This window comes from Artemia sp. Qi Xiang Cuo, chromosome 5 (assembly GCF_049724085.1).
Source record: "Artemia sp. Qi Xiang Cuo chromosome 5, ASM4972408v1, whole genome shotgun sequence".
NCBI classification, from domain to species: Eukaryota; Metazoa; Arthropoda; class Branchiopoda; order Anostraca; family Artemiidae; genus Artemia; species Artemia sp. Qi Xiang Cuo.
The window spans coordinates 20,625,539-20,650,210 of NC_142798.1; the positions used below are offsets into that span (position 1 = coordinate 20,625,539).

The window sequence follows — 24,672 nt, forward strand, 5'->3', positions numbered from 1 at the left end:
AATACAATATTCCCTTAGAAAAGCGGCAGAAAATTCAAATAGGAAAAATTCTCTATAAAACTTACTGTAGCCAACTTCTCAATGTAGTCGTCTGGAGCTCCAAGAGAAGCAAGTCCAATTTCCTGTGAAAACTGGGCAAACATGGGATCTGCAAAAAGTGGAACATGACCAAGAAGCTCATGGCAGACATCAGGCTCTGGAGTATAAAGTGGGCTTGATGGATGACGAACATATTGAGTAGAATGAAAGACGCGGAATGCTAATCCTGCCAAGAAATCGCGTGAAGAGAGCAAGCCAGCAACAGGCCTTAGTGAAAATCCCGTTACATCTGTAAGTAAAGATAAAATCTCAACCTATTTCTCTTTTAATATCGAATCAAAGTAATATGAGTCAATTTAAGCTAGAGGGAAAGGCCTCTTTCCTGTCAATATACATTAAGGACTTTATCCTCATTTTTCTTTGTCAATATTAAGTCCCCTGAAATTGGTGAAATTATTTGAATTACGGTTAAAAAGACTTCTCTGTATACTGAGATATCTAAAGGACCAAACTCTGTTTACAGGTATCAAACAGTTCGTGGTAACGAACTGTAAGTAAGGAACGACCCGACCCAATAGTAACCGAAACTCTAAAGAAGGAATTTTGATACCAGCAGATGCATCAAAAGAATAAGATTTTTATACTGATTTCAAATATATACATTTCATCAAGTGTGGTCTTACCCATCAAAAGTTACGTGCCTGAGATAATTTTGCCTTATTTTTGAAAAAAGTTGGAGACAACTCCTAAAAGTCATATAATTTTAATGAAAATAACACCATCAAATTCAGCATAACAGAGAACCCTACCACAGAAGTTTCAAGTTCCTATCTGCAAAAATGTGGAATTTTGTATTTTTTGCCAGAAGATTACGGATGCGTGTTTATTGTTTTTTCCCCAGCGGTGATTGTATCGATCCAGTAGTCCTAAAATATCGTGAGAGGGCTCATTCGAACTGAAATTAAAAGTTCTATTGCCCCTTTTAAGTGACCAAAAAATTGGAGGGCAACTTGACCCCCTCCCACGCTCATGTTTTTCCCGAAGTCACTCAATCAAAATTTTGAGATAGCCATTTTGTTCAGCATAGTCAAAAATTTAATAAATATGTCTTTGAGGATAACTTAATCCCCCACAGTTCCCAGGGAAAGGGCTGCATGTTATGAGCTTTGCCCATTGTTTACATAAAGTATTGGTTATTGGGAAGTATACAGACGTTTTCAGGAGGGCTTTTCTTCGGGGGGGGGGGGAGTCGGAGTAGGGAGTTACGGGGGAGGATCTTTCTATGGAGAATGTTTCATTGGGGGAAGGGATATTTGTATGAAAGGGGCGCCGGATTTCCCAGCATTATTTAAAAAACGATCAGAAATTAAATTTAATAAAAATGTTTTTTTCAACTGAAAGTAAGGAGCATTATTAAAACTTAAAACAAACAGAAATTATTACGTATATGAGGGGGTTCGCCCCTAGTTAATACCTCGCTCTTTACGCTATAGTTTTTTTAAGTACTTTCAAAAGAGCTAGCTATTCTAATTAACCGGCCTTTGTGGTTCAGGGGTTTGTGATTCGAGCAAAATATGAATTTTGGTGTAAAGAGTGAGGTATTGACAAGGGGGGTGAACTCCTTATTATACGTAATAAAAACGTACGAATATAGAAGTGCGTTACGTATGTTAATTCTTAAGTTACGTCAGAACAAAATTTCGAGAAAACCATTTAGCCAAAAAAAGAAAGAAAATTAATATGCAAACTTCGTTTTAATTATTCATGTACACTGAGCCAAAATCAAAGCTTCATTAATTCAAAAACGTTCAGAAATTAAATTTAAAAAAAAACAAGTTTTTTAACTGAAAGTAAGGAGCGACATTAAAACTTAAAACGAACAGAAATTACTCCGTATATGAAAGGGTCTGTCTCCTCCTCAACGCTTCCCTCTTTACGCTTAAGTTTGACTCTGTCTCACCACTTTATTTTTTTAAACAATAAAAAACTTTAGCGTAAGAGCGAGGCATTGAGGAGGGGACAAACCCTTTTATATACGGAATAATTTCTGTTCGTTTTAAGTTTTAATGTCGCTCCTTACTTTCAGTTAAATTTTTTTTTCGATTTAATTAAGGATTGAAAACCTGGTGTGGAACATAGGCATAGTGGTTACTTTGTCTATATTTTACTGTAACAAGGCTGTTTTAAATTTTTTGGGGAGGGTGGATGTCGGAATTAAGTTTGGGATAAAAAATCGGCAAATAAATTACAAAGCAGACAGTCAAAACGTTGTGTTTTATTTGAAAATTTTCTTTAAGAAAAATTACCCCTCCCGGTAAATAAACCCCCCCGGAAAATAAGGCTTTCTAAATTTGAGAATTTTATTTGAGTTTTATTTTTTTATTTCCATACGGGGAAGGAATTTTGGTACTTGGGTATTTTGCACCACTCACTCAAGTTTACGCCGTGTAAAATTCGAGAACACACCGGTTTTTTGTTAGTTTCTTCGTTACTTTAGAAATAAATTTGGGCTATAGATTTACACACCAGGGGGGGGGGGGTAAAGTATAGGGGGTGTGCATGCAAAATGTATTTGGTACAATTATTCTGCATATTAGATAGAAAGATAGATAAGTGTATTTTAAAGCCAAATACACGGCCATGAACACAGTAAAATAACATAAATGAAAGGCACAAATAACGTAAACTTTGATCAGCGATCATCATAAGACACTGAAATGAAACACTACATTAAACTGATAATAGTAGGCTACTTAATACTTGGAAAAACGGTCATTGAAAAAAAAACACTTAAAAAATTAGAAAGAACCCTTAAATGAAACATTACATTTAATTTATTTACTGGGATTTTTTTATTATTATTTTTCTTTTTTTTTAGTTAACAAAATTTCTAGATACCTCGCTATTCTTCTGTATTTTTTTAGTGGCCATATACCTAGAAAGAATTGTTTTCTGACTTCAAACTGTTTAAATATTTTACCCGGCTCCGGTAAATACCCCTCCTAAAAATACCCCCCCCCCCCCCTCTCGTCGAAAAGAAGGCTTACCAAAATTGAGAATCTTAGTTTGAGTTTGATTTTTTTTAATTTCCCTAGGGGGAAGGAGTTTTGGTACTTGTGTATTATGGGCAACTCACTCAAGTTTACGCTGCATAAAACTCGAGAGCAAACCGGTTTCTTCGTTAGTTTCTTTTCAGCTTAGCGCGAGACAAGACAAAGGCAAGTGACAGAATATATGGGAAATATAAAATTTGGGCTACATGTTTGCACATAAGGGGGGGATTAAATTATTTGGAAAGATTGAATTCATAAAAAAATTTTTTCTAGTTATATGGCAACTAAAAAATTACAGAATAATAGCGAAGTATCTGGAAATTTTGTTAACTAAAAAAAAAAAAAAAAAAAAATAACAACAAAAAAATCCCTGATCAAAGTTACCTGATCAATGTTACTTGTGCCTTTCATTCATGTCATTTTACTGTGTTCATGGCCGTATATTTGGCTTTAAAATACACTTATCTAATATGCAGAATAATTGTACTAAACACTTTTTGCATGCAGACCCGCTATACTTTACCCCCCCCCCACCCCTAATGTGCAAATCTATAGCCCAAATTTATTTCTAAGGTAACGAAGAAACTAACGAAAATATCGGTATGTTCTCGAATTTTACAAAGCGTAAACTTGATCAAGTGCTGCATAGTACACATGTACCAAAATTCCTTCCCCCTACGGAAATAAAAAAATAAAAATAAAACTGAAATAAAATTCTCAAATTTGAAAAGCCTTATTTTCGACGGGGGGTATTTTCCGGGGGGGGGGGTATTTTCCGCAGGTGGTATTTTCCACGGAGGAGGGTATTTTCCGGGGGTATTTTCCGGAGGGATAATCTTCGGGGGAGGGGGGGGGTAAACGCCGGCCAACCTTCTTTCCAATGGCTCCTTGTTTTATAGTCAATATATTTCTGATTGATAAGTTTGTTTATGCTATACAGTTAATTATGACCTTGAGACTAAATGAAGTTGATGCCCCTATTGAAGTAAGTTACCTATTTATGTTATTTTGATGTTAGCTAGCTCCTATGTGGTAATTTTCTGTTTGTCAAGAGGAGTCTTTATAAGTGGTAAGGTCCATTGGCACTAAAAATTCAGACAGCTAATGCCATCTAATGCTGTATTGTATTTAAAAAGGTTATTAGGAATATTATATATTTTTCAGATAGCATGAACAGAAAAGAATGTAGCGACGGTAATAAGATAGTATGAATAAAAATAAGTAAAATGAATAAAATTTATTTACTTTCAGAAGTTCCTATCGTTTGTTGACCGAGGAAATGGTTCCAGTGATGCACGCACGGGGGTTGGTGCCCGGCATAAAAAAATTCCTATATTTTTTCGACTTTATGGCCACTTCGATTGGAATTTTTCAATTATTCTTTAATATCCACCCTTCCAAAAAAAGGAATCTTTCGCAAGGGTCTTAATGGCGCCTCTTGCATTAGACGGCTCTGTTGGCACATACAAGAGCTCTTTTTCGTTTTATATTTCTTTTATTGAAAATTAAAACAAGCGCAACCCGAAAAACAAACCGGAAACTCTGAACACAGAAAACAAATATGAACTCAAAATCCCTACTGTAGTAAATGTTTTATTATTATGTCTGTCGGCTCTTAAGGCTTTACCATTAGCTACTACAGCCGTTTCGCATCAATAAAGGGTGAGAAAAAAGAATAATAATAAAAAAAAAAAATTAGGAATAATAAAATTTGACTCCGAAACTCGATTTCGGCCCTTCGGGGCTTATAATAGTGTTCTTTGAAATACATATCTTATCTCATCCTATCCTACATTCCTTTCTCGATGGAGAACTCAAATGAGCATTTGATATAGCATTGGTATTTAATTTCACTTTGTTATAACATAATAGAGAATATAGTTCTTTACTCTTAATTTATACGAGGGATCCGTGATTCAGCTGTGATTCAGCTGTGATATTTAAAAGAAGTTAAGAAGGAAGGAAAGGGAAATTAGCTTTAGGTATCAAAGATTCTAAAAATATCGTCGGCCGAATAAGGTAAGGAAAAGAAACTGGGTCAATCGTTGGAGGGGTTGCGATATCTTAATTTCGAGAGGGTGAGATATAAATTTTATATCTCCAAAAAAATTATATAACGACCTCCGTATTATCGCAGCTTAGTTTTCAATATCTTACTGTTTGGAAAAGTGAACGAACGTATTGTTTTAATTGTATCTTAAACTTTAAAAAAATGCGTATGCTACGGAAGAAAAAGAAAAACACTAAATTTAAAAATCTCTTTAACAGCTCATTTTTCATGCTTTAAAATTTTTTTTATTGTTATTTATTTTCCATTTGACTGTGTCTAACAAATTGTACTGCCAAGAATGAGTTATTGCTGTTTCTTCTTCAAAAATAGAAGCCAAAATCAATCCAGCCTTTATGTGATGTTCATCTGTTATGAAGCTATCTCAGCTTTTTGTTCAAAAACAAGGATTATTTTTAAACATAGTGTGGTTAATTCATAATGTGGTCATAGTTTTACGATTGGGATTGAAGTAAGACACCTATAAAATACACTAAGCCACTATAATATACAGTAAGACAACAAAACACTATTATATAATATACAGTAAGATACCCATCACATAATTGTTCTGTGAAAGGTTAACATATGAGCTCTCAAGGTATGTTAAAATAAGAAAACAAATGTTTTGACATCAGGCCAAACAACGTAAGTTGTCTGCTCTTATCAAAGCTATCTGGTCTTCGTGGGCCGTGCTAAATGAGGTTTAAAATGCATGGGCTGATGAGGTACAAAATGCACGGCATATTGATGACGAGGACTTCCAGATATCCGTAACACTTAAGTCACATTTGAGCAACGTCACGCTTGCGGTAGCCATCACACAGCCATAAAGCCTGAGACACACTTGGCGTTATGTACTGAACGTTTGTTTTACCGAGCATTTTTAATTTACCGAACGTTTCTTAGAGGTGTATAGAATAGTATTGCGATATACACACTGGGCGGTAAAAAAAAGAAAAAAAAAAGAAACGCTCGTTAAAACAAACGCAGACGGCAGCAATGCAGCCGTACATTGTCATGACAATAAGCGAACTGCAAAATAAACGATCGCCTATTTTAACGGTTAAGCAGAGAATACTCGGTATTTTTTTTTTTTTTTTTTTTTTTTTTTTTTTTTTTTTTTTTTACCATTGACAACTGCTGATGAGAGAGCGTGTTTACAGAGGGTATATAGTCCAGTAAATCTACAAAACTCTGGCACAAAATTGCAATATAAAAGATTTTTACACCGTCTTGTAGAGCAAAAAAAAATTCCGTACAACATATCAAAAGTCCCAAAAATCCCCTTGGCGGTACAGGGTACATAAACAGGGGGAAAGTGGGAAAATTGGAAAAATTCAGGGGCAGATTTATTGTGCGACCAAATGTCACGTGTGCTCTTTTTCTGTGCGGAGCACTCGAAAAAAGAAAGTCATATTGTTTTATCACTGGACTTGGATCGATTTCTCCCTTTAGCGGGGAAGGGGGAGGGGGAAAACAGGATCCTCGAGAGTTGTGCGATATGGCTGGTCAAAATGTTGCCCCCAAGATGTTTTGACTCGACGATTTAAAAAAACATGGTATTATATTCGTATCTTGCTTTTCTGCAGTGTTTCCCCGTAGAGGAGACAATGCATCGGACCTTCGGAGTACGTGGGCAGATTCACTTCGACTATATAATAGAAACATAAGACAAAACTAAATGTAAAAAATGAAACAAATCAGGTTACTTCGGTAATCACAGCAAAGGATAATTACGGTTTTGATTGAACTAAAAAGTATATGATAAAAAATTTGTACTAAACATCGTCTTCTTCATCGTTATCAACAAAAACATCTTTATTTGAACAAGCAATCCCTTGGAAGTCTTTGCCAGCAAGTGTGCAAGGCAATCCATTTTTTTGGCCACTATAGCGTGAACTGTCACAGTTGGAACGCATGCAACTGCAACGAATCACATTTAAAAGATGAGGCAGAGTAGGTCCGATGTCTGTCATGATCGAAGTGAGGTGAATCTGTACCTCACTGTAGTAAGTGAATCTGTGGTGAGTGTGAATATTCTATCAGTAAAATCTGTACCTAGCTTTTCTGAGACCCTCCCCTTTCTTAGCCTTGTAGAAACACAGCAATTCCATTACCTGATAGAAGACTCTATAAGAATGAAATTTCACAGCCGATGGAGATGGTGTAAGTATCTCTGAGTTCACAAAAGTTGATATCTTTGAGCTGTTCAGTTTTTTTAAAGTAAAATCTGTACCTAGCTTTTCTGAGACCCTCCCCTTTCTTACCCTTGTAGAAACACAGCAAAATATTTTCACCAGCTTGCTGGACTTCTTTCTTCGTTGAGCGCGGATTAAGGAATACTTCGCAGTTATTCCTAAATTATTCATGGATTTTCAGGAATGGCAGGGCAGCTTATGCAGGGCAGCTTATGCAGGGCAGCCTGCATGTTTTTACAGTACTGTTATTCTGAACCGTGACTTGAAACTCCATCATTCACGTTTGGATTCGACGCACTACGTCTGCGTTGAATGCGTCTTGAAGAGTTGCTTCCTCATTCAGTAGAGCTATACATATTGCCGAAGCTTATGCAAAGTCTTGATGACTCGCACCTATGTCATTAGTGCAGTCAAAACCATACGGTTTGCAAGTGAGAGTCATCTGCAACGCTGAATCTATAAGCTCGTGCGCTCTCATGGCTCTTGAAACAGCCTTGCCGCTAAGGATATGCTTAATGGTGTTACCAGAATATAGGCATTTGAGCACTTCTTTCATTCCTGCTTGCGTCATCAAGTGCCCGATCACTCCAAGAAAGCTCATACAGTAATGGAGACCACTGATCATTGGAACTGCTGCCTTGAGATTACTATCAGCACGCTTAGCATTGATGATGTTCACCGCTTTCATGTACAAATGTTGGTCGAAAGTAACAACTGGTACCATTCTGTGCTGGCGTTTTTTATCTGCGATAAAACGTAAGGTCGTGTATACACAAGATAGATCGGAGGGATTATAGTCGATCATAGGCAGAAAAACAATCGACGAAGCGCCTTTGTATGATCCATAGTTAATTGCTTGCATAAATCCACTCCATCCAACCCCATTCGTGTCATGTATCCAGCTCGCATGCCACAATAGGCCAATGCCATCGATCTTTTCGTTGAAGGTTATGGTCGGGATGGGTTTGTACACAAGACTGTTCTCCTGTTGGCTTCTGTTGTAGAAGAAGAAAAGTACTTGTCCAACCTGCTGGAGTACTTCAAGGTTTACAACTGCTCTTGGGATTATGATTGGAAATTTAGGTAGCCTTGGTGTGGCAGCAGCTAGCATGCCCATCCCATGGAAAATACCTTTTCTGTCAATAGCGCAAATTTTTTGGTCGACATTGTCGCCAATGAACTGGATGGAAATCTTGGAAGTTATGTACCATAAGTTACTGCGGTAGAACGCTCGAATTTAAGCACTTCAGAGTAAGAAGTAGAAAAGCCTAGCCTATTCAGCTGGTCGATGAGAAAACGTGAACCAGATTGCTGGTGTTGCTGGACTCCAAGGTATACGTGTAAAGGAGCGAACAACGATTGGGGATAGCAAGCCTGCATTATTGGTTGACCAATTGAACGTAGCAGTACGTAGTGAATCTCCAGCAAACAGGAAGAGAGAAGTACCAGGGAATAGGATATTAAACTCTCGTCAAAATAGTCTTAAAGGGTTTTAAAACCGAGTTGATAGACATGTATCTCCTCTCCGAATTCTGTAGAGCCGTCTGACTATCTTTTCCCTTTAGGGGATATCTTGATATCCCTACTAACTGGAAAACGGGGGGAAAGGCTAATGACAGAGCAATTAAAGTAACATGTTCATTCTTCTCGCACCGGGAACCCCCAGAAAACAAGTCTTGCAGACTGCTGTACAGGATCTTTATTTACCCCTTCTTTTCCCCCTGTAAGTGGGGAAAGGGGGGAACGACTTATTACACTGTAATGAAAAACACATATTCTATCTTTTTGGACCCAAGAGCATCAGGAATGATATTCTCAGCATAAAAAACTACCGGTCGTAGATTCTCGAGTTTTCCCCTTGATTTTCCACTTTCCCCCCGTTTTTCACCCTGTTCCACCAAGGGGACTCTCGGGGACTTTTTTTATGTTGTACATAATTTTTTTTCTGTACAAAATGGTATAAAAATCTTTTATATTGCAATTTTGTCCCGGATCGTCGATTTTTTCCATATATTTACTGGACTAATATAATAAAAACAAAATTGGAAGTCATGAATGAATTTCTTTTCCTTGGAAGGGAGAGGGTAATTGTAAAAAAAAAAATATAAAAAATAAAATAAAAACTTGATAGGAAAGTGCCCAGAAATTCAAGGAAATTTGAATTGTCATGGGATTGGGCCCAAATTAGCCCCTACCTTCGACCATAAATAAATCAAGCCTTTTATCATAAACAAAAAAAAATCAGTTTCAATACAATTTTTGTGCTGTAAACTAGACATTATTTTAACAAAATTGAATTCACTTACATTAAGAAGTTTCTACCTATTGGTTACCACAATGGTTTTGAATTTAAATGCCCCAATGCCCTCAATGCCTGTACGTGTAATGGATTCAACCAAATGTAGGTTGGTTGAATTTTTGAACAATGTATTTTTCAATATAAAGGAGGAACGACAAATTTGTCGTTTTTTAATTATTTTCTATGAAAATTGAAAGTTTCAGATCTATTTTAAGATTTATGATCTATTCTTCAAATCACAGTTTTAAACTTACTTATGATCTGTTATGATCTATTGCATCCATTATGATAGACTTATGTTGCGACAGTAGAATGTTTACTGCCCAGTGTGTACACGCTAGAGTAGCAACGGCAAAAAATGCTCTGTAGATGTAACTATCAAGAGTATAAGCTACCCATACTCTTTGACTTGAGCTACGTCTCAATTAATTTAACACTGGAGCTTATTTGAACAAAACATTTTATGATTTTTTTTTTGTCTGAAGGACCATTAAAAAAAATTAAAAAAATTAATGGATAGTAGCCCCAACAGCATTTGTGACCTAGTGAGTGGTATATATCAGTTTGTTGAAGATAGCATAACATTAGAGTTTTCAAGGCTGTTTACCTGACTATTTAGTAGTCCATTCGTCTGTGAAGAAGGCAAGTCTTTACCAATTTTGTTATTACCTAACACTGAAAATTACTCTGTTATACTTGCCACCTTCCCTAAAAGGATTAACAAATTTATGAACCGTGAAGGTAATGAAGAATATTCTAACAAAGCGAAATCTATCATAAAATATTTTTATATTGAGCGGACAGCTTCAGCTTCTAATTCAATGCACGTTCCGCACAGATAAAATTGCCAACAAAGCATTTTTTTGGTGATCAAATGGTACATTTCTTTCTAGTGGATGGGCAATACTATCCAGGGCTCTCTGGTTCAAGGGAACAAGAGCCTCGACGTCTTTAAATTGAATAAAGTTATAAGTGAAATTTAGCTTTTGATGTATTGGAACAGCTTACTCTTTCTGTATCTCAGATTTCAATGACAAAAAGAAAAATATACAGAACCATGGCAGAGACAAAATCATTTCATATTGTATGCAAAATGATCTTTTTTTTTCAAGCTCAATCGTTCGCTTCGCAATTCGCTAGTTTTTAAAATGCTCCCTTTTTCATCGTAAATGCGAACTTGTGTTTATATACTGAATGTTATTCCTTACTATTGTATTTTTCTTATTTACTGTTATCTTTTCCCAATTCATAAGAATTAGAAGAATTAGTTGGTCTTGCTAGACATCATGCCAGATGAAATAATAACTTCGACATTTTACTAGACATGGCTGGCACCACAATTTATCACATGTCTGTTGCGGTTGATCGGTCTATCTAGAAAAGCAGAGTTACCTAGCTTGCTGCGCCCCCAAAAGTCAGCAGGCACGTCAAGATAGACCGTGTCCAGGAGGGGTTAGGTGGTTTGACCCCTCCCCCGTGCCTGAAATGTTTGTCCAACTCGTCAAACCGTAACAAAAAGGCATATAAGTAAATCTTAGATGTGTTTTTATATTTTTTTTGTAACCCTCCCCCCGAATGAAAATACACCCCCCCCCCTTCCGAGAAAAAAAAAATCTTGGACACGGACCCGACGTCCAGCTATTCAGTTTGAATAGATACAGTGATTCAGTCAAAGTGATTCAGTTGAATACAGTAGAAGAAGCCGTACTGCTTAGGAGTGTCAGAAAAATCGACTCCTAAAAATTATCTTGGATTCAGATATGAATGTGTGAGCCCTGATAAGAAAAAAAATCACTTAAAGAGGCTTCTGAATTGAATCTTTGCATTGGGAAATCGAAAGTTTAGAAAAGTCCTAGTTTTAAAAAATTCTATGGTTTAAAAATGTCCAATCAATTCCACTAAAACAGCCAAATATGGCTGCTCGAAGCAAAAATCAGCTTAAAAATCGTGTTACTACTCTCATGAGACATAAAATTATCTGATGATATATATATATGTCTTCTTACACTTTATTGATTCAATGGCTTCTTTCAATTCAAATATATTGTGTTTATTTGGCAGTCTCATCAAAATTGGTGTTGACAGGATGCTAATAATTAAAGAAGCCATATACCAGAATTTTCAATCAGTTGTATTAGCAATACAGTTTTCTGTCTATTTTTGTTAAAATAGTTTTCATTATTATTATTTTGTTTTTACTCAAGTGTTTATAATGGAGACTGTTTCTGAATGAATAATACCACTGTTCTGTAAAATTAGAAAATTCTGATTTATCGCTAAAATTCAAGTACAGCGACAACCTGCCTTTTAGTGGTTGCCAGATTGGTGCTAACGTTTGCATTTTTGTCCCAATTCTTTAAGAGCTACTCCTAAAACACAAGGATCATTTATTTAGAACAATAAGAAGCTTTTTTTTTATTTTTATTCCATTTGAGGATAAAAGTATTTTTATATGTTTAAAATTTTATTATTATTAAACTACGGAATTACACATACCAAATTGGTTTTTAGTCTTCCCAATAATGGGATCTAAACCGTTCCTGGTCTTCCCCCTATGGGTAGGTATCTTTGAGTACAAAGTTCATCTTAAGAAAGGTTGAGCGACTAGCGACAAAATTGATTAATTTAAATTTATTTAGTATCAATTATTAACAAAAAACTTAACATAAAACATCCCTTCCAAATACAAAAGCACTATATGGAGGATGGATATTCAACAAATCCACAAAAAGTTAATAATAAACATTAACCCCAGAAGGGATTTAAAAAACAAAACATAAGTACAACATCATGTACCCGGCTACTACTAAATTAACACTCAACACTCGAATCTTTCCTTAACACACATTAATCAAAATTAAAAACTAATTTAATGATTTGATGCTATTTTATTATTTCAATTATGAACCCTATTAGATTAATCATTAAAATCATATTAAAATCATATCCATTCTTAAACAAACCTTCTAAAATCACAAACTTAGAACTTATAGAAATATTTACTTTTAATAACAAAATTAACTTGATATTTCAATAAGAATATTGAAATATATTTAAGCATCCTTGATACTTTAATAAGAATGGTAAATGAATCACTAACCATAGAATTCTGGGAATTCAAATTTATTTGGAGTAACAGAAAATTGATTCCGTACATAATCCAAGTTCCTAAAAAAGAAAATGTTTCTACCTTTCAGAAAGTTAGAAATATCCTCCAATTAAATTAATTAAATTAAATTAATTAAATCAATCAATGAAATCATATTAAAACCATATCCATTCTTAAACAGCCTTCTAAAATCACAAACTTAACTTCTAGAAATATTTAATTTTAGTTACAAAAATAACTTGATATTTCAATAAGAATATCGAAATATCAAGGATCCTTGATACTTTAATAAGAATGGTAAATGAATCACTAATCATAGAATTCTGGAAATTCAAATTTATTGGGAGTAACAGAAAATTAATTCCGTGCATAATCCAAGTTCTTAAAAAAGAAAATGTTTCTACCTTTCAGAAAGTTGGAAATATCCTCCAATTGGGGAATGTTGTCTTCACGGTAGCCACAGTTTTCAACGAGCAGAGGGAATATATGGTTAAATTCTTTGCAAGCATGAGTAGGGAAAAGCTTTGTAAGTTGACGAAAGACAATTCCCCACGACTTTATTTCTTCTTCTGTATAATCCACTTTTGGGATTGGCTGGCCACTAAAAATAATAATGATTTAATAGATAAGATTGAAATATCTTTAAAATGTTTTCTACAATTTCAGTGACACCTATCTAGAGGATTCAGAGAATATGATAGTACATTCTTTAAGTTTTATTCTATTTTTTTCTTTGTTTGTGTTTTTTTTTTGCATTTTATGCTGTTAGTTACTTTTTGTGCTATTGTATCTCTTCCTCTGCTAATTTTAGTATGTTATTTTTCTGCTCTCCTACGGTGAAAGACAACAGTTTTTAATATCAATCGTTAGCTGGGTTTGAACTCTATCCTTCTTCGAGTTACATTTTTGAAACCATGCGTATATGTTTTTTTTAGATTTAAGATACGATAAAAATGGGTAACAATCTTCGAAAAATTACAATTTTCCGATCTTCTTAGGAAGTTTAGTTCCTTCCTCAAGAAATGGTGTAAGTGATATCATAATTTAGCTCGGTGTATGGATTTATCTGAGACTAAGGAGTTCAATGACATGAACATTTTATCGTTTTGGTGGAAATTACAGCTACAGATTTTTCATAAAATTGCTTGTTTCTGAGGGAACATATAACTCAGCATAAAGTATATTGAGACACTTAAATTTTTAAGTTAAAAAAAGGAGTTTCTTCTAATTTTAAGCTTTCTTTTGAGAGAATACATAGTGTACCATCTTGTCAAGCTAAGAAATGCCAAGAAATTTGCTTTTTATCCATCATTTTGTCAAGCTGGCATTTCGTCATGAGCCTTTTGTTAAGCTGTGAAATGCCAAGGAATTAGCAGTTTCTATCCATCGGAGTGGAAAATAGAGACTGATTCTTAACTCCAGAATTGATATCGAGGTGTCCTGTCTCTTCCCCCTTCTTGTTTCTTGACAAAGTTTAATCTGTCTCTCATACGAGATTCTTCTTTGAGCACGTCTTGGGTTTTACTTCCATGTTTAGTCTGCTTTTATTGAGATTATGTCTTCCAATAGTTGTACTTTAAACTATAGCAAATAACTTTCAATTAGGTGAGCAAGACATGCATGAGTAAGTTCCGAAAATCCCAAGAATAACAATTAACTAAGTAAGCAGGATTAACAAATGCTCGAGGCTGAGCTTGTGATGACAAGCACAATGGTTGATAAAAATAGAAAGGGGTCTTAGAAATTTAAAAACCAGTGACGAAGACACGAAAAAATAAAGCCGATGACAATTTATGGAGAGTGAAAGGTCGCTTAGCTTTAATGCAAGAAGCCATGACTTTGAAGCTTTGTTTTTGAAGTTTCAAATGCTGTCGACAATAATTATGTCAGCTTTGTATTTTAGCATTTGGCCAGCATTTTTTTAAAGATTTCTAAAGCCTTTTGTGACAGCAAATACAATCTGAGAAAGGTGAGGAAAATACACTGAAGATATCCTAAACATGGGAAAAGAGAGTACATTAATTTGAATACCATTTACTCTTAACTAGAGGAAGAAAAACCTTCCCTAAAGTTCTACAAAAAAATTGGGTAATAATCTTTTCTAAAATGTATTAAGTCAAAGGGCTTATCCATGATTTTTCTTCGGGGGTTATTTTTCCTTGAGGGGGGGGGGGTACAAAAAAAACACTTTAAAACCGCATCAAAACTTGTTTATACACATTCTTGTTACATTTTTACGAGTCGGACAAAAATTTCGGGGGGGGGGGGGTTAAACTCCGTAGTATCCTTGGATACAGTCTTGTTTATGTCCCCTATTTTACTCGCACCAATAGTTGTAAAACACAACATTAAATACAGGAATGATTTTTCGTAAAAAAAAAAAAAAAAAAAAAAAAATGCTAATCAAGATTACAGGAAAGAAAAAGAAAATTCTGAGAATGCTTATATCTCTGACTTTCAATACGACTTTTATTTTTTATTTTTTTAAACGCTTTCCTTGGCAAAGGCTTTCATTTTGATTCTATTTCATTCAACGTTATGGAGATTCGTTGCCTAAATGAAAATTAAAAATGAACATCGGAAAGCAGTCTGTATAGTTCTTCAAAGTGAGTTTTCTAATTGCCGAGTCAATAAATGCTTTACAAATTGATTTGTTGAACATTTGAAAGGAACATTTTGAAACACGGAATAGTACAAATAAAATGTATTGTGTATCAGACTAATAACAGTAGACTGTTTGTTTAAAATATAACAATATTTGTTCTTGAAAGTTTTAGCATTTTTTTTATTTTCAGTGCTATAATGATAAAAGAGAAAATGTTTAAAATATGTTTTGTATTCACTTCAACCAAAGTTCAAAAGCTTTTATCGGTTTATTGATATCTTTTTATCTTTTTATCTTTTAATGATAAAAGAGAAAATGTTTAAAATATGTTTTGTATTCACTTCAACCAAAGTTCAAAAGCTTTTATCGGTATTGAAGTCTACCTGGGCCTTTCTACGTAAGCTTCTCCTATAAGTTTCAAACTTATCAGAGAAAAAATTATTTTAGGGCCCCTTTTTAGGTGTCAAGACTCGATATAGCAAAAATTAGTTTCTATTTTTTCAACAAAGAGTTCCATTTTGTGCAATAACGTGTAAGTGCAATTTTCAATCAGATTTGGAGACAGAAAATGTATGGTCTCATCAACACCACGAATTATTTAGTTTTTGATCTGGGAAGATTAATAACAATCCCAGTCAGCTAACTTCTATTGGTCTGGGCCAGATATATTACGATGCTTGGCCTATCGGAAATCAAGTTTTTCACCCATTTTTAGACAAAATAGATTTTAGTTTTTAAGAATTTTTGAATTATCATTTTCAAACCGACTGAAGAGACTAAATTTAAGCCCTGTTTCTGTGCATCGCGATTCTTTTAGTCTTTTGGTCTGGAAGTAAAACAAATAGGCTGAACGAAGGGAATAAAATTTTTCCCCATCCTAATTGACGGGGAAAGAATTGGGATCATTTTTGGGCGAAATGAATTTTTCAAGTTTTTCTTTGCATAGTAGTCCCCTTGACCAGGGACTTAAGGATATAAGTTTCAAACCTTTAAGACAAAAATAGATGAATTTTTTGGGGGCGAAGCAATATTTTGGAGACCAAAAGGTCCGGGCCTTCTCATCTTCTACTTCGAACATAAAATTTGAATCCTCTTTCTCTCCTTCTCCTCCAATACCTCGTGAAAGTTTCAACCCGATCCCCTAAGATATTGCATATCCTTTATTTTAATAAGCAGGGCGCCTGAAGTGTCTTTTGATTGACCTGTTTCTTCATTCTGAATAGATTTGAAGTTTTATAGGGGATTATAGTGCAAAATGTTTTAGGTGTATATTACAGATACACTATACTAATTTTGAGTAATTATTGAATGGATCCTATTACACTTTCTTGGAGTTGTAAGGGTGGTAAGCAGGGTCGTGTCCAGGAGGTAGAAGGTTTAACCCCCCCCCCCAATACATGTCAGATTCGTAAAAACGTAACAGAGATGAATATAAACACATTTTTGATACATTTTTTAAAGTTTTTTTCTAACCCTCCCCCTTCCCGAAAAATTATTTTTGTAAACCCCCCCCCCACCCCCAAAAAATCCTGGATACGACCCTGATGTTAAGTTCACTTCAATATTTAATTATTTTTTTTTGGTTTCCAGTTTCAGCTGGTCTTTACCTGTATACACGGATTTATTTGTTTTTATTAAATTTTTCTAAAAGGGCCAAGCATTCACACTTGCTCTTTACTGACTAAATGAAATTTTGGATCATTAAAAAAAAAAAACTGTCAACTTGAGAAGCTTGAATTTGGTTACGCTTACTGTTTATAATAGAAGGCAATATCAGCCAGTTGCTTTCTTCTTGCTCTGTAAACTGGATCAGTAAATCCTGGATGGTCAGCATCAAGCTCAGAACCATACGACAAAATCTGATTGGCGAATCTGTCGAGATCTCTAATTTTCTTTGGAAACCATGGAATTGTCTCTGAAAAAAGTTCATTATAGAATTAAATGAACATTATATGCTCATAAAGGTTTCATGGTTTCATATGCTCATAAAGGTGTTCTGGAGGGATTTAGATATATGTTAGTAAAACTGGTAATGCTCAAGACTAGGGAACCATTTGAAGGAAATTTAAAAAACTGAAAACTACTTTAGTAACAAACATAAATAATTACTTGTCTTGGTCCTAAAGGGACGAATTCTTAAGTTTGCCCCCTACCCCCACCCCTGATGGATAGTTACATAGTCTAGTTAACATATTGCCAACATATTTTGGAATAATAGTAAACGGGGAGTGCTAACATTTTACAGTAGTGAACGCTGCTCAAGTAGTGAATATTTATGCTATTTGAACGGTCCTAATACTTTATGCTACTATATATTTATCCATCAGGGGGGGGGGAGAGATAAAGTTAAGCAATTCATTTTTAAGAATAAAACAAGCGAGTACTTATGATAGTTTTAAAGGGTTTTTCAGAATTTTGTTCAGGGTTTTCTTAAAAGGGTTACCTGGTCTAAAGTATTAGTGCAGAATTCTACGAAAAATTGAGGGGTAGTTCTTGACATTAACCACGGGATCTTTGTCGTTTGAACAAAATATTCTCGAAAGTATTCTGTATATCTATTACAGTGAAAGACCAATATTTGGAGAATGTCGACTTTCACCGATGAATGTCGACGTTCACCATGAACACCCACCGGTAATTGTCAACAATCAAATTTGTGATTGACGATATTCACCGGTGAAAGTCGGCATTCTCCAATTTCAGTCCTTCATGGTAGCATATCAATTCTCAAATATGAGTTCATAGTCTTTTGGGTTTGGAGAGATCATAAAGAATAATATTATTCATCAGATAATTAATTTTTTGACAACTGTCACACTCTGGATGGTAGAACTGCACATACTTTGGCTATCTATGCCTATTCACACAACAACATTAACAATTATGCTGTTGCCAGGTGTGTACGCCAAATTTTTTATTTTTTTTTTTTTATTGAGGGCTTAATCCCTGGCTGTTGCTTCTAATTCTGTCTCCTGCTTTGTTAATATGAATATATGCAAAATGATCTGAGGAAGATTATACACAACTTTCTTAGTTTTTTCAGTCGATTCCACCTCAATGTTTTAGCTGTATTTGAAATTCATTGTTTCCATTAAAAGCATCGAAATTATTAAAAATTATTTATGATTATTATATTTGAAATTAACTGTTTCGATTAAAAGCATCGCTTGCACTTAATTTCAACGTACGTTCATTGATCGTAATGATATGTACCAAATTGTTCCTCCATGGGGTAAATAATCACTTTTCGGGCAATACGTTCTTTAACGTTTAACAAATAAATAGTTGAAAAACTTAGAATTTCCTTATTTTAGAATTTAATTATTTATTGAGAATAAAATAATTATCGATTCATCTATATCACTATTTACATCATGCTATCTACTATTTGCATGGCATAGTCAGTTGCTGATACGCTTATAAACCTAGCTTAATTGCTATGTTAAATAGTAAAACATAGCATCATAGCAAATAGCATAGCACGCTATTCTAAGCAAAAAAAATTATGGTACCTGAATTTTGCAAACAAGAGGTTCTTGCCACGCTATTTGAATGATATAGTTACATATTCGAGATAACATGCATTGTGAAATGGTAAATGGTCTAAACTTAACTATACTATGCAAATATCTGGAAGTTGTTGGATGGTTGGATGCTGCAAGATAGATTGCAACAGTTGATAGCATGCTATTCTAAGCAAAATTGCAATTGTATCTGCATTTTTACCAAGAATTCTTGCCTTGTTATCGTGATAAACCTCCTATGCCCTGCAAATTTGCAGGTTCTTTTGGACTTTGCAGGTTCTTTGCAGCTTCGCCTGCATTTCACCAAAAGAGAAACTCTTGCCACGCTATTTGTATAGTATAGTTAGGTTTTGACTAGCAGCTTGTTCTAGCATTCACTTAGCAGGCCACTAAGCGTGTCCCCGGGTGGTGGATAGGGGAACGTCCTGTAGATATGTAGGGCACCTCCTGGTAGGGAGGCGTAAGCCAAGGGGGGACCCAGTCTCTGAGGGTCTTGAAATATAGCTGGAGCACCCACGTCCTGGGGCCATAAATTCAGGCGGAGGAGGTGGAAGGCCCCTCTGATTTGCACTGGGCAGGGCCTATTGGCGTATGGATACGTCCCGTCGGTCACAAACATTCTCCCGGCAATTGCAAAATTGCAGGTGATGTAGGACGCCAGAAGGGCGCATTATCGGTAGTAGATATAGCCGGCCCCTGCTAGGGATGGAGAGGAGTGGCTTACCACCGTCCTGAAATTAGCCAAGAAACCTTCTTTCTTATTAATAATTATGAAGTTCAAACGACCAAGAACGAGAACCAACACTACAGCGTCCGGGGCAACCGACGAAGTTAGCGCGTCCGAGGCAACCGACGAAGTTACTACGTCCGGGGCAACCGACGATCTGACGATCGAGAATCTCGCAAATGGAGACCCTTTAACTACATTGACAGCTCTGACCCCGGAGGCTATACTTTCCCCTAAATTGATTTTATCTATTGGAACCCTGAACATTAGGACGCTTGCTAAACAAGGCAAAATAGATATCGTCTTAAATTAACGAAACTGATATAAATGGAATATTGTGGGACTTCCAGAAACACACCTCCCTACCACTGATGAAGAAAGGATCGGCAACACTAGTCTGATAGTGTCTGGGAGAACCGATGGCATCCATCGCCAAGGTGTTGACTTTCTGATATCGAGTAAAGCACGAAGATCCCTGATTTCCGTAACGCCTGTGTCCGAACGGTTGATTATGATACGAATGAAAGGATCACCGATCAACATCACGATAACAGAAGTCTACGCTCCTGACTGCAGCAAACCAAATAAACAGTCTGACAATTTCTACCTTCAACTGCAAAGCCTAGTTGACGCAGTTTCCAAAAAAGACCTTGTCGTTGTCATTTGCGACTTCAATGCTATTGTTGGTAACACCTCTGCTGGAAACGAAGATGTTATGGGTAAATATGGCCTTGGACGACTTTACCTGAGGAGAGAAATCCTCATTGAATTCTGCAGAGACAACGATATGGCCATTACCAATGCTCTCTTCAAACACAGAGAACGTCGTAAGGCGACATGGACCTCTCCGGATGGAAAAACTCGTTATCTTATTGATTTCAGGCTCGTCTCTAGGCGGTGGAAACCGTCTCTGCTACATACTGTCAACCTTGTAGGCGGTGATTTCGACAGCGACCATTCCTCAAAGACCCTCAAACCGGCTAGACTTACATCGAGGAACCTATTATTCAAATATTGGACCTTCTTTCAGATACTCCTATAACTCTATCTAAAGAGGATATCGATAAACTGGTCACAGACTCCTCCAAGATCATCAGTGACGTAGACGTGTCCGCTCTAGGAACCAAAAAGGGTGATAAAAAGCCTTGGATAGCCGACATAATTACTTTACTGTGTGCTGAAAAACGAAAACACAGCAACAGGTCAGACAGAGAGAGAAGGGACAGATATGAGCAGTTGAAGCGTGTTGTAGAAAAAGCCACCCGTAGAACCCATCGCACCTACATAAAAGACAAATGCGAAAAGTGTTGTCCAATTTAAAGAAAGGCAACTCACACTTTATGTATAAGAGAGTTTGTGAGCTAGCAAGCAAGAAAATTCTCAGTTCTTGTGCATTGCTAGATAAAAACGGCTTCCAGATATAAAGCACAGAAGGTATCCGATCGAAATGGATGGAGCATTTCAAAGAAAAGCTTAATCCTGATATCATTCCAAACCCTGGTGTCCTAGACCTGTTTCCCGTTACTGTCTCAGACCCCAGCCCACCCTCCTCTCCATTCTGAGGTCGAAGACGCCATACAAGCTCTGAAGACTAACAAGGCCCCTTCCCCTTCTCGAGGAACGATCAGACGACCGAAAACTGGCTATGCCAGGTACCTAGGTGTACTCCTTGACGAAAACTTATCCTTTGTACATCACATCCACGCTGTAGAGCAGAAGCTCTCCCGTAATCTTGGGATCATCAGGAAACTGAAACACACATTCCCTCAAAAAACCCTTCGTCTACTTTATAATGGACTTATCAAGCCTCATCTACAGTATTTTGCGTCAATTTGGCAGTCAACATTTACAACCCAACTGAAATGGCTTGATTCAATCCACAAACATGCCCTGAAAATAATCGGAAATATGGACGATTTTCTTTTCCGTGAATCACTTTATCATTTATCATGCTCAGTTATCGTTTTTAAATTTTTCTCCGGATTACTTCCATCAGCATTCCACAGTCTATTCCAGTTGGTATCGGAACAGCATCCTAGGAACACGAGATCTGCCTCAAACCTTCTGGTGAGACGAACACCTACAGTACGGTCGGATTTTGCACCGGATGTGGGTGCGCGAAAGTGTGGAACATGCTTCCACAAGAGCTGAGTCTGCACAAGAGTCTTTTAAAAATAATTTGAAAAAATATCTTATTGAATGTTCAATAAATAGAGTTTATTAATAATTGAGTTTTTTTTTAATTATTATCATTATTATCTCGTTTTTTTTTTTTTTTTTTTTTATTGTTTGTTTATTTTTTTTTAAGGTTAAGGTAGCTGTGCTGTTGGGGAGGAAGGGGGAATATCTTAAATAGTGACTTGTATGGTCGAGGGATGTGGTTTTGTTGAGGAGTAAAGCGAGAGTCGTAAAGCGTGATTAGGAGGAATCGTTATTTTTTTTAATGGACTCAACGTGCGTTTTTTGCATAGAGAAGTTTATTTATTTTTATTTGTTTTAATTAAACCCGATTGAATCTTGAAATCTCTTGGACTGTTGAAAGTCCAGTGTGAACCACTTACAGATCTTTTCCAAGATCGTATCCGCTGCCTAGCAAGAGGGTCATTTCACAGCTTCTTGGTGTGAAGCTACAATTGTTCCGCTACACAAGAAGGGGTCAAAGGCGATATGGGATAATTACCGTCCAATTAACCTAAAAAATCAAACTGCCAAAATATTCACCCGAATTGTAATTCAACGGATCAGGACCGTGTCTCCTTAGTCATCCAAAAATACCAAGCCGGTTTTCACCCTGGGAGATTGACCGTTGACCAAGTTTTCACTGTGCGCCAGATTTTAGAGAAATATCTGGAATTCGGTCGCAACCTGTATCAGCTCTTCATCGACTTTAAGCAAGCATTCGGCCTTATTTGGAGAAATGGCCTATGGCAAATCCTACTCCATTTCGGAATCCCACGAAATCTAGTCGAACTTATTAAAGATATGTACTCCAAATTTGGGAGTTGCGTAATGACTAGTGAAGGTCTCACTGACAGTTTCCAGACGTTTGCAGGTGTCCTTCAAGAATGCCTCATGTCTCCAGATCTGTTTAACCTTTCCTTCACAGCAGTCTTATCCCTGGTAGAAACAACTTGCGGCGCACACATAGGGGATGTTCAGGCAGATAAGCTAGCCTACGCCGATGATATCGACGAAATGACTGCAACACCCCGGGATCTATAAGCCGTTGCTAACGACGTCCTCGAAGCCACTAGTTTTTGAAAGGATCATAAATGCATAAAAAACAAAGGCTATTTGCTGCTCACGAAAGCCGCAGGATACAGTTAAGCCAGACCTAAAAATTAATGGAGAGAGTATCCAGTCGGTCGACGAGTTCCCATACATCGGTAGTTTGATCACCAGCGACAACAGTCGCTCAAAAGATATTAAAAGACGTCTCTCCCTCACAAGTTCGAGTTCCCAAGCCCTTATGCCCTTAAGCCCTTATATGGCGAAGCAAGGATTTGTCTCTGCAGCTTAAGACACAATTTTTTTATACCCTAATCAACCCCATCGCAATCTGTTCATGTGAAACATGGACACTGAAGGTGGAAGACAATCGTTGACTCGCAGCATTTGAAACTAAGTGCCTCCGCCGCATCGCTGGGATCACTTACCTTGATCAAATCTCAAACGTCGAACTTCTCGAGCGCCTTAAAATACAACAAACAATTCTCATGAAGATCCAGCAACTTCGATGGCTCGGTCATGTACAACGAATGAGTCAGTCCCGTCTCCCGAAAATCACCTCCGAAGGCCGAATTCATGGTTCTCGTCTTGGTGGTCGTCCTCCAAAAAGGTGGAAGGAAAACTTCGCACCTCACCGCCTCTCGGACCTTCTTCACCTAGCAGATGACCGTGAGGCATACAGAAGGCACATCCACGCCCTTAAAAAGAAAGAGGCCCCAAGACAACCTTCAAGGACGGACGGGACTTAAGTGTTAAGTCAAGTCATGTCAGTAATCGTTATAATAAGGTAAATGAAAACTTTATTTACTTAAGAGGCTAGAAAAAACTGCCAAAAATACGATTTTTTGTGACATAAAGTTTTTGTTGTATTGTAAATTCAATTTTTATTCAATTTGTACTCTCTGTACTAGTTTATTGACGGAAATTTATGAAATATGACGAAATTTCTCGAATTTGGAAGCTGGGGGACTCAAACATGACATCATACGCAGAGGTTTTTTTCAAAAGATACCTGTACTATATTATCTTGTATGTGAAGATCCAGTTTTTGTCAAAAACTTGCATTTTTTTAACATTATCTCCTATTACTTAAAAAAGCCACTAGATAAGGCAAATTTCGTTCAAATAAGCCTTCTTCCTATATTCTATTGCCACTGGCATAGTTTGATCATCCCTGAAAAAAAAAAAAAAAAAACAGAAAAAAGGAGACGCATCACAGCCTTCAATGTCAAAAGAGGTTTTCCTTGTTGCTAAAAATTGGAGACTCTAGTTCTCCTATGTTGGGTTTTCAATCATGATCACCCCAATGGCAGAGCTCCCATTTACATCCCAAACCCTTTTCCAAGGAGTTTCATATTAATTTTTTGAAATTCCCATAAAGTTGTTTTTCAATAAAATTTTATCATTAATTAGGAACAGGCGTTTGATTCAGCTGATAGAATAGTTTTAATGTAGGTCCTGTCTCATTGTGGTATACCCTATAACGTTATTAGTTGTAGTGACGTTAGTAGGTGATTAAGTGTGGAACGAGGAGTTCAGCAGAGGTATGCAGTTTTTTTTTATTTACCATTCCTGCATAAGGTTTGAACCGTAATTCTTCCTCACTTGACAGTTTTTTTTTCAGAACGTGATTTTAAATTCCCGGTCCTATTGGCTAGGGTTCTTTCTTTACTATGTTACCCCAAAAAAGGGCAACATGATTCTCAATCCATGAGTGCGTTTACTACCTACTGCGTTAATTCTATTCATCCAACCCAACATAGCTAAAGTTGGCATAAAACTTAGTAAATAAGAGGAAATTATATACAATAAAAATATATTGTCGTTAGAATATATAAAG

The 24,672-nt window shown here is 36.3% G+C and overlaps 2 protein-coding genes across 2 annotated transcripts in view; one reads left to right on the top strand and one right to left on the bottom strand.

Moving 5' to 3' along the window:
* Positions 1 to 20,034, bottom strand: part of LOC148951937 (protein henna-like) — a 38,060-nt gene extending 18,026 nt beyond the window's left edge. The window contains exons 1-5 of the mRNA XM_089089102.1: positions 19,971 to 20,034; positions 19,628 to 19,852; positions 17,106 to 17,268; positions 13,153 to 13,349; positions 66 to 328 (exon numbers count right to left, since the gene is read on the bottom strand). Coding sequence (XP_088945228.1) covers positions 66 to 328; positions 13,153 to 13,349; positions 17,106 to 17,268; positions 19,628 to 19,852; positions 19,971 to 20,034 — 912 coding nt within the window. The remainder of the gene's footprint in view (positions 1 to 65; positions 329 to 13,152; positions 13,350 to 17,105; positions 17,269 to 19,627; positions 19,853 to 19,970) is intronic.
* An 81-nt stretch (positions 20,035 to 20,115) lies between these two features.
* Positions 20,116 to 20,646, top strand: LOC148951938 (protein CFDP2-like). The gene has a single exon (XM_089089103.1). It carries the CDS (start codon positions 20,116 to 20,118, stop codon positions 20,644 to 20,646), a length of 531 nt encoding a protein of 176 aa, XP_088945229.1.
* Positions 20,647 to 24,672: the final 4,026 nt, after the last annotated feature.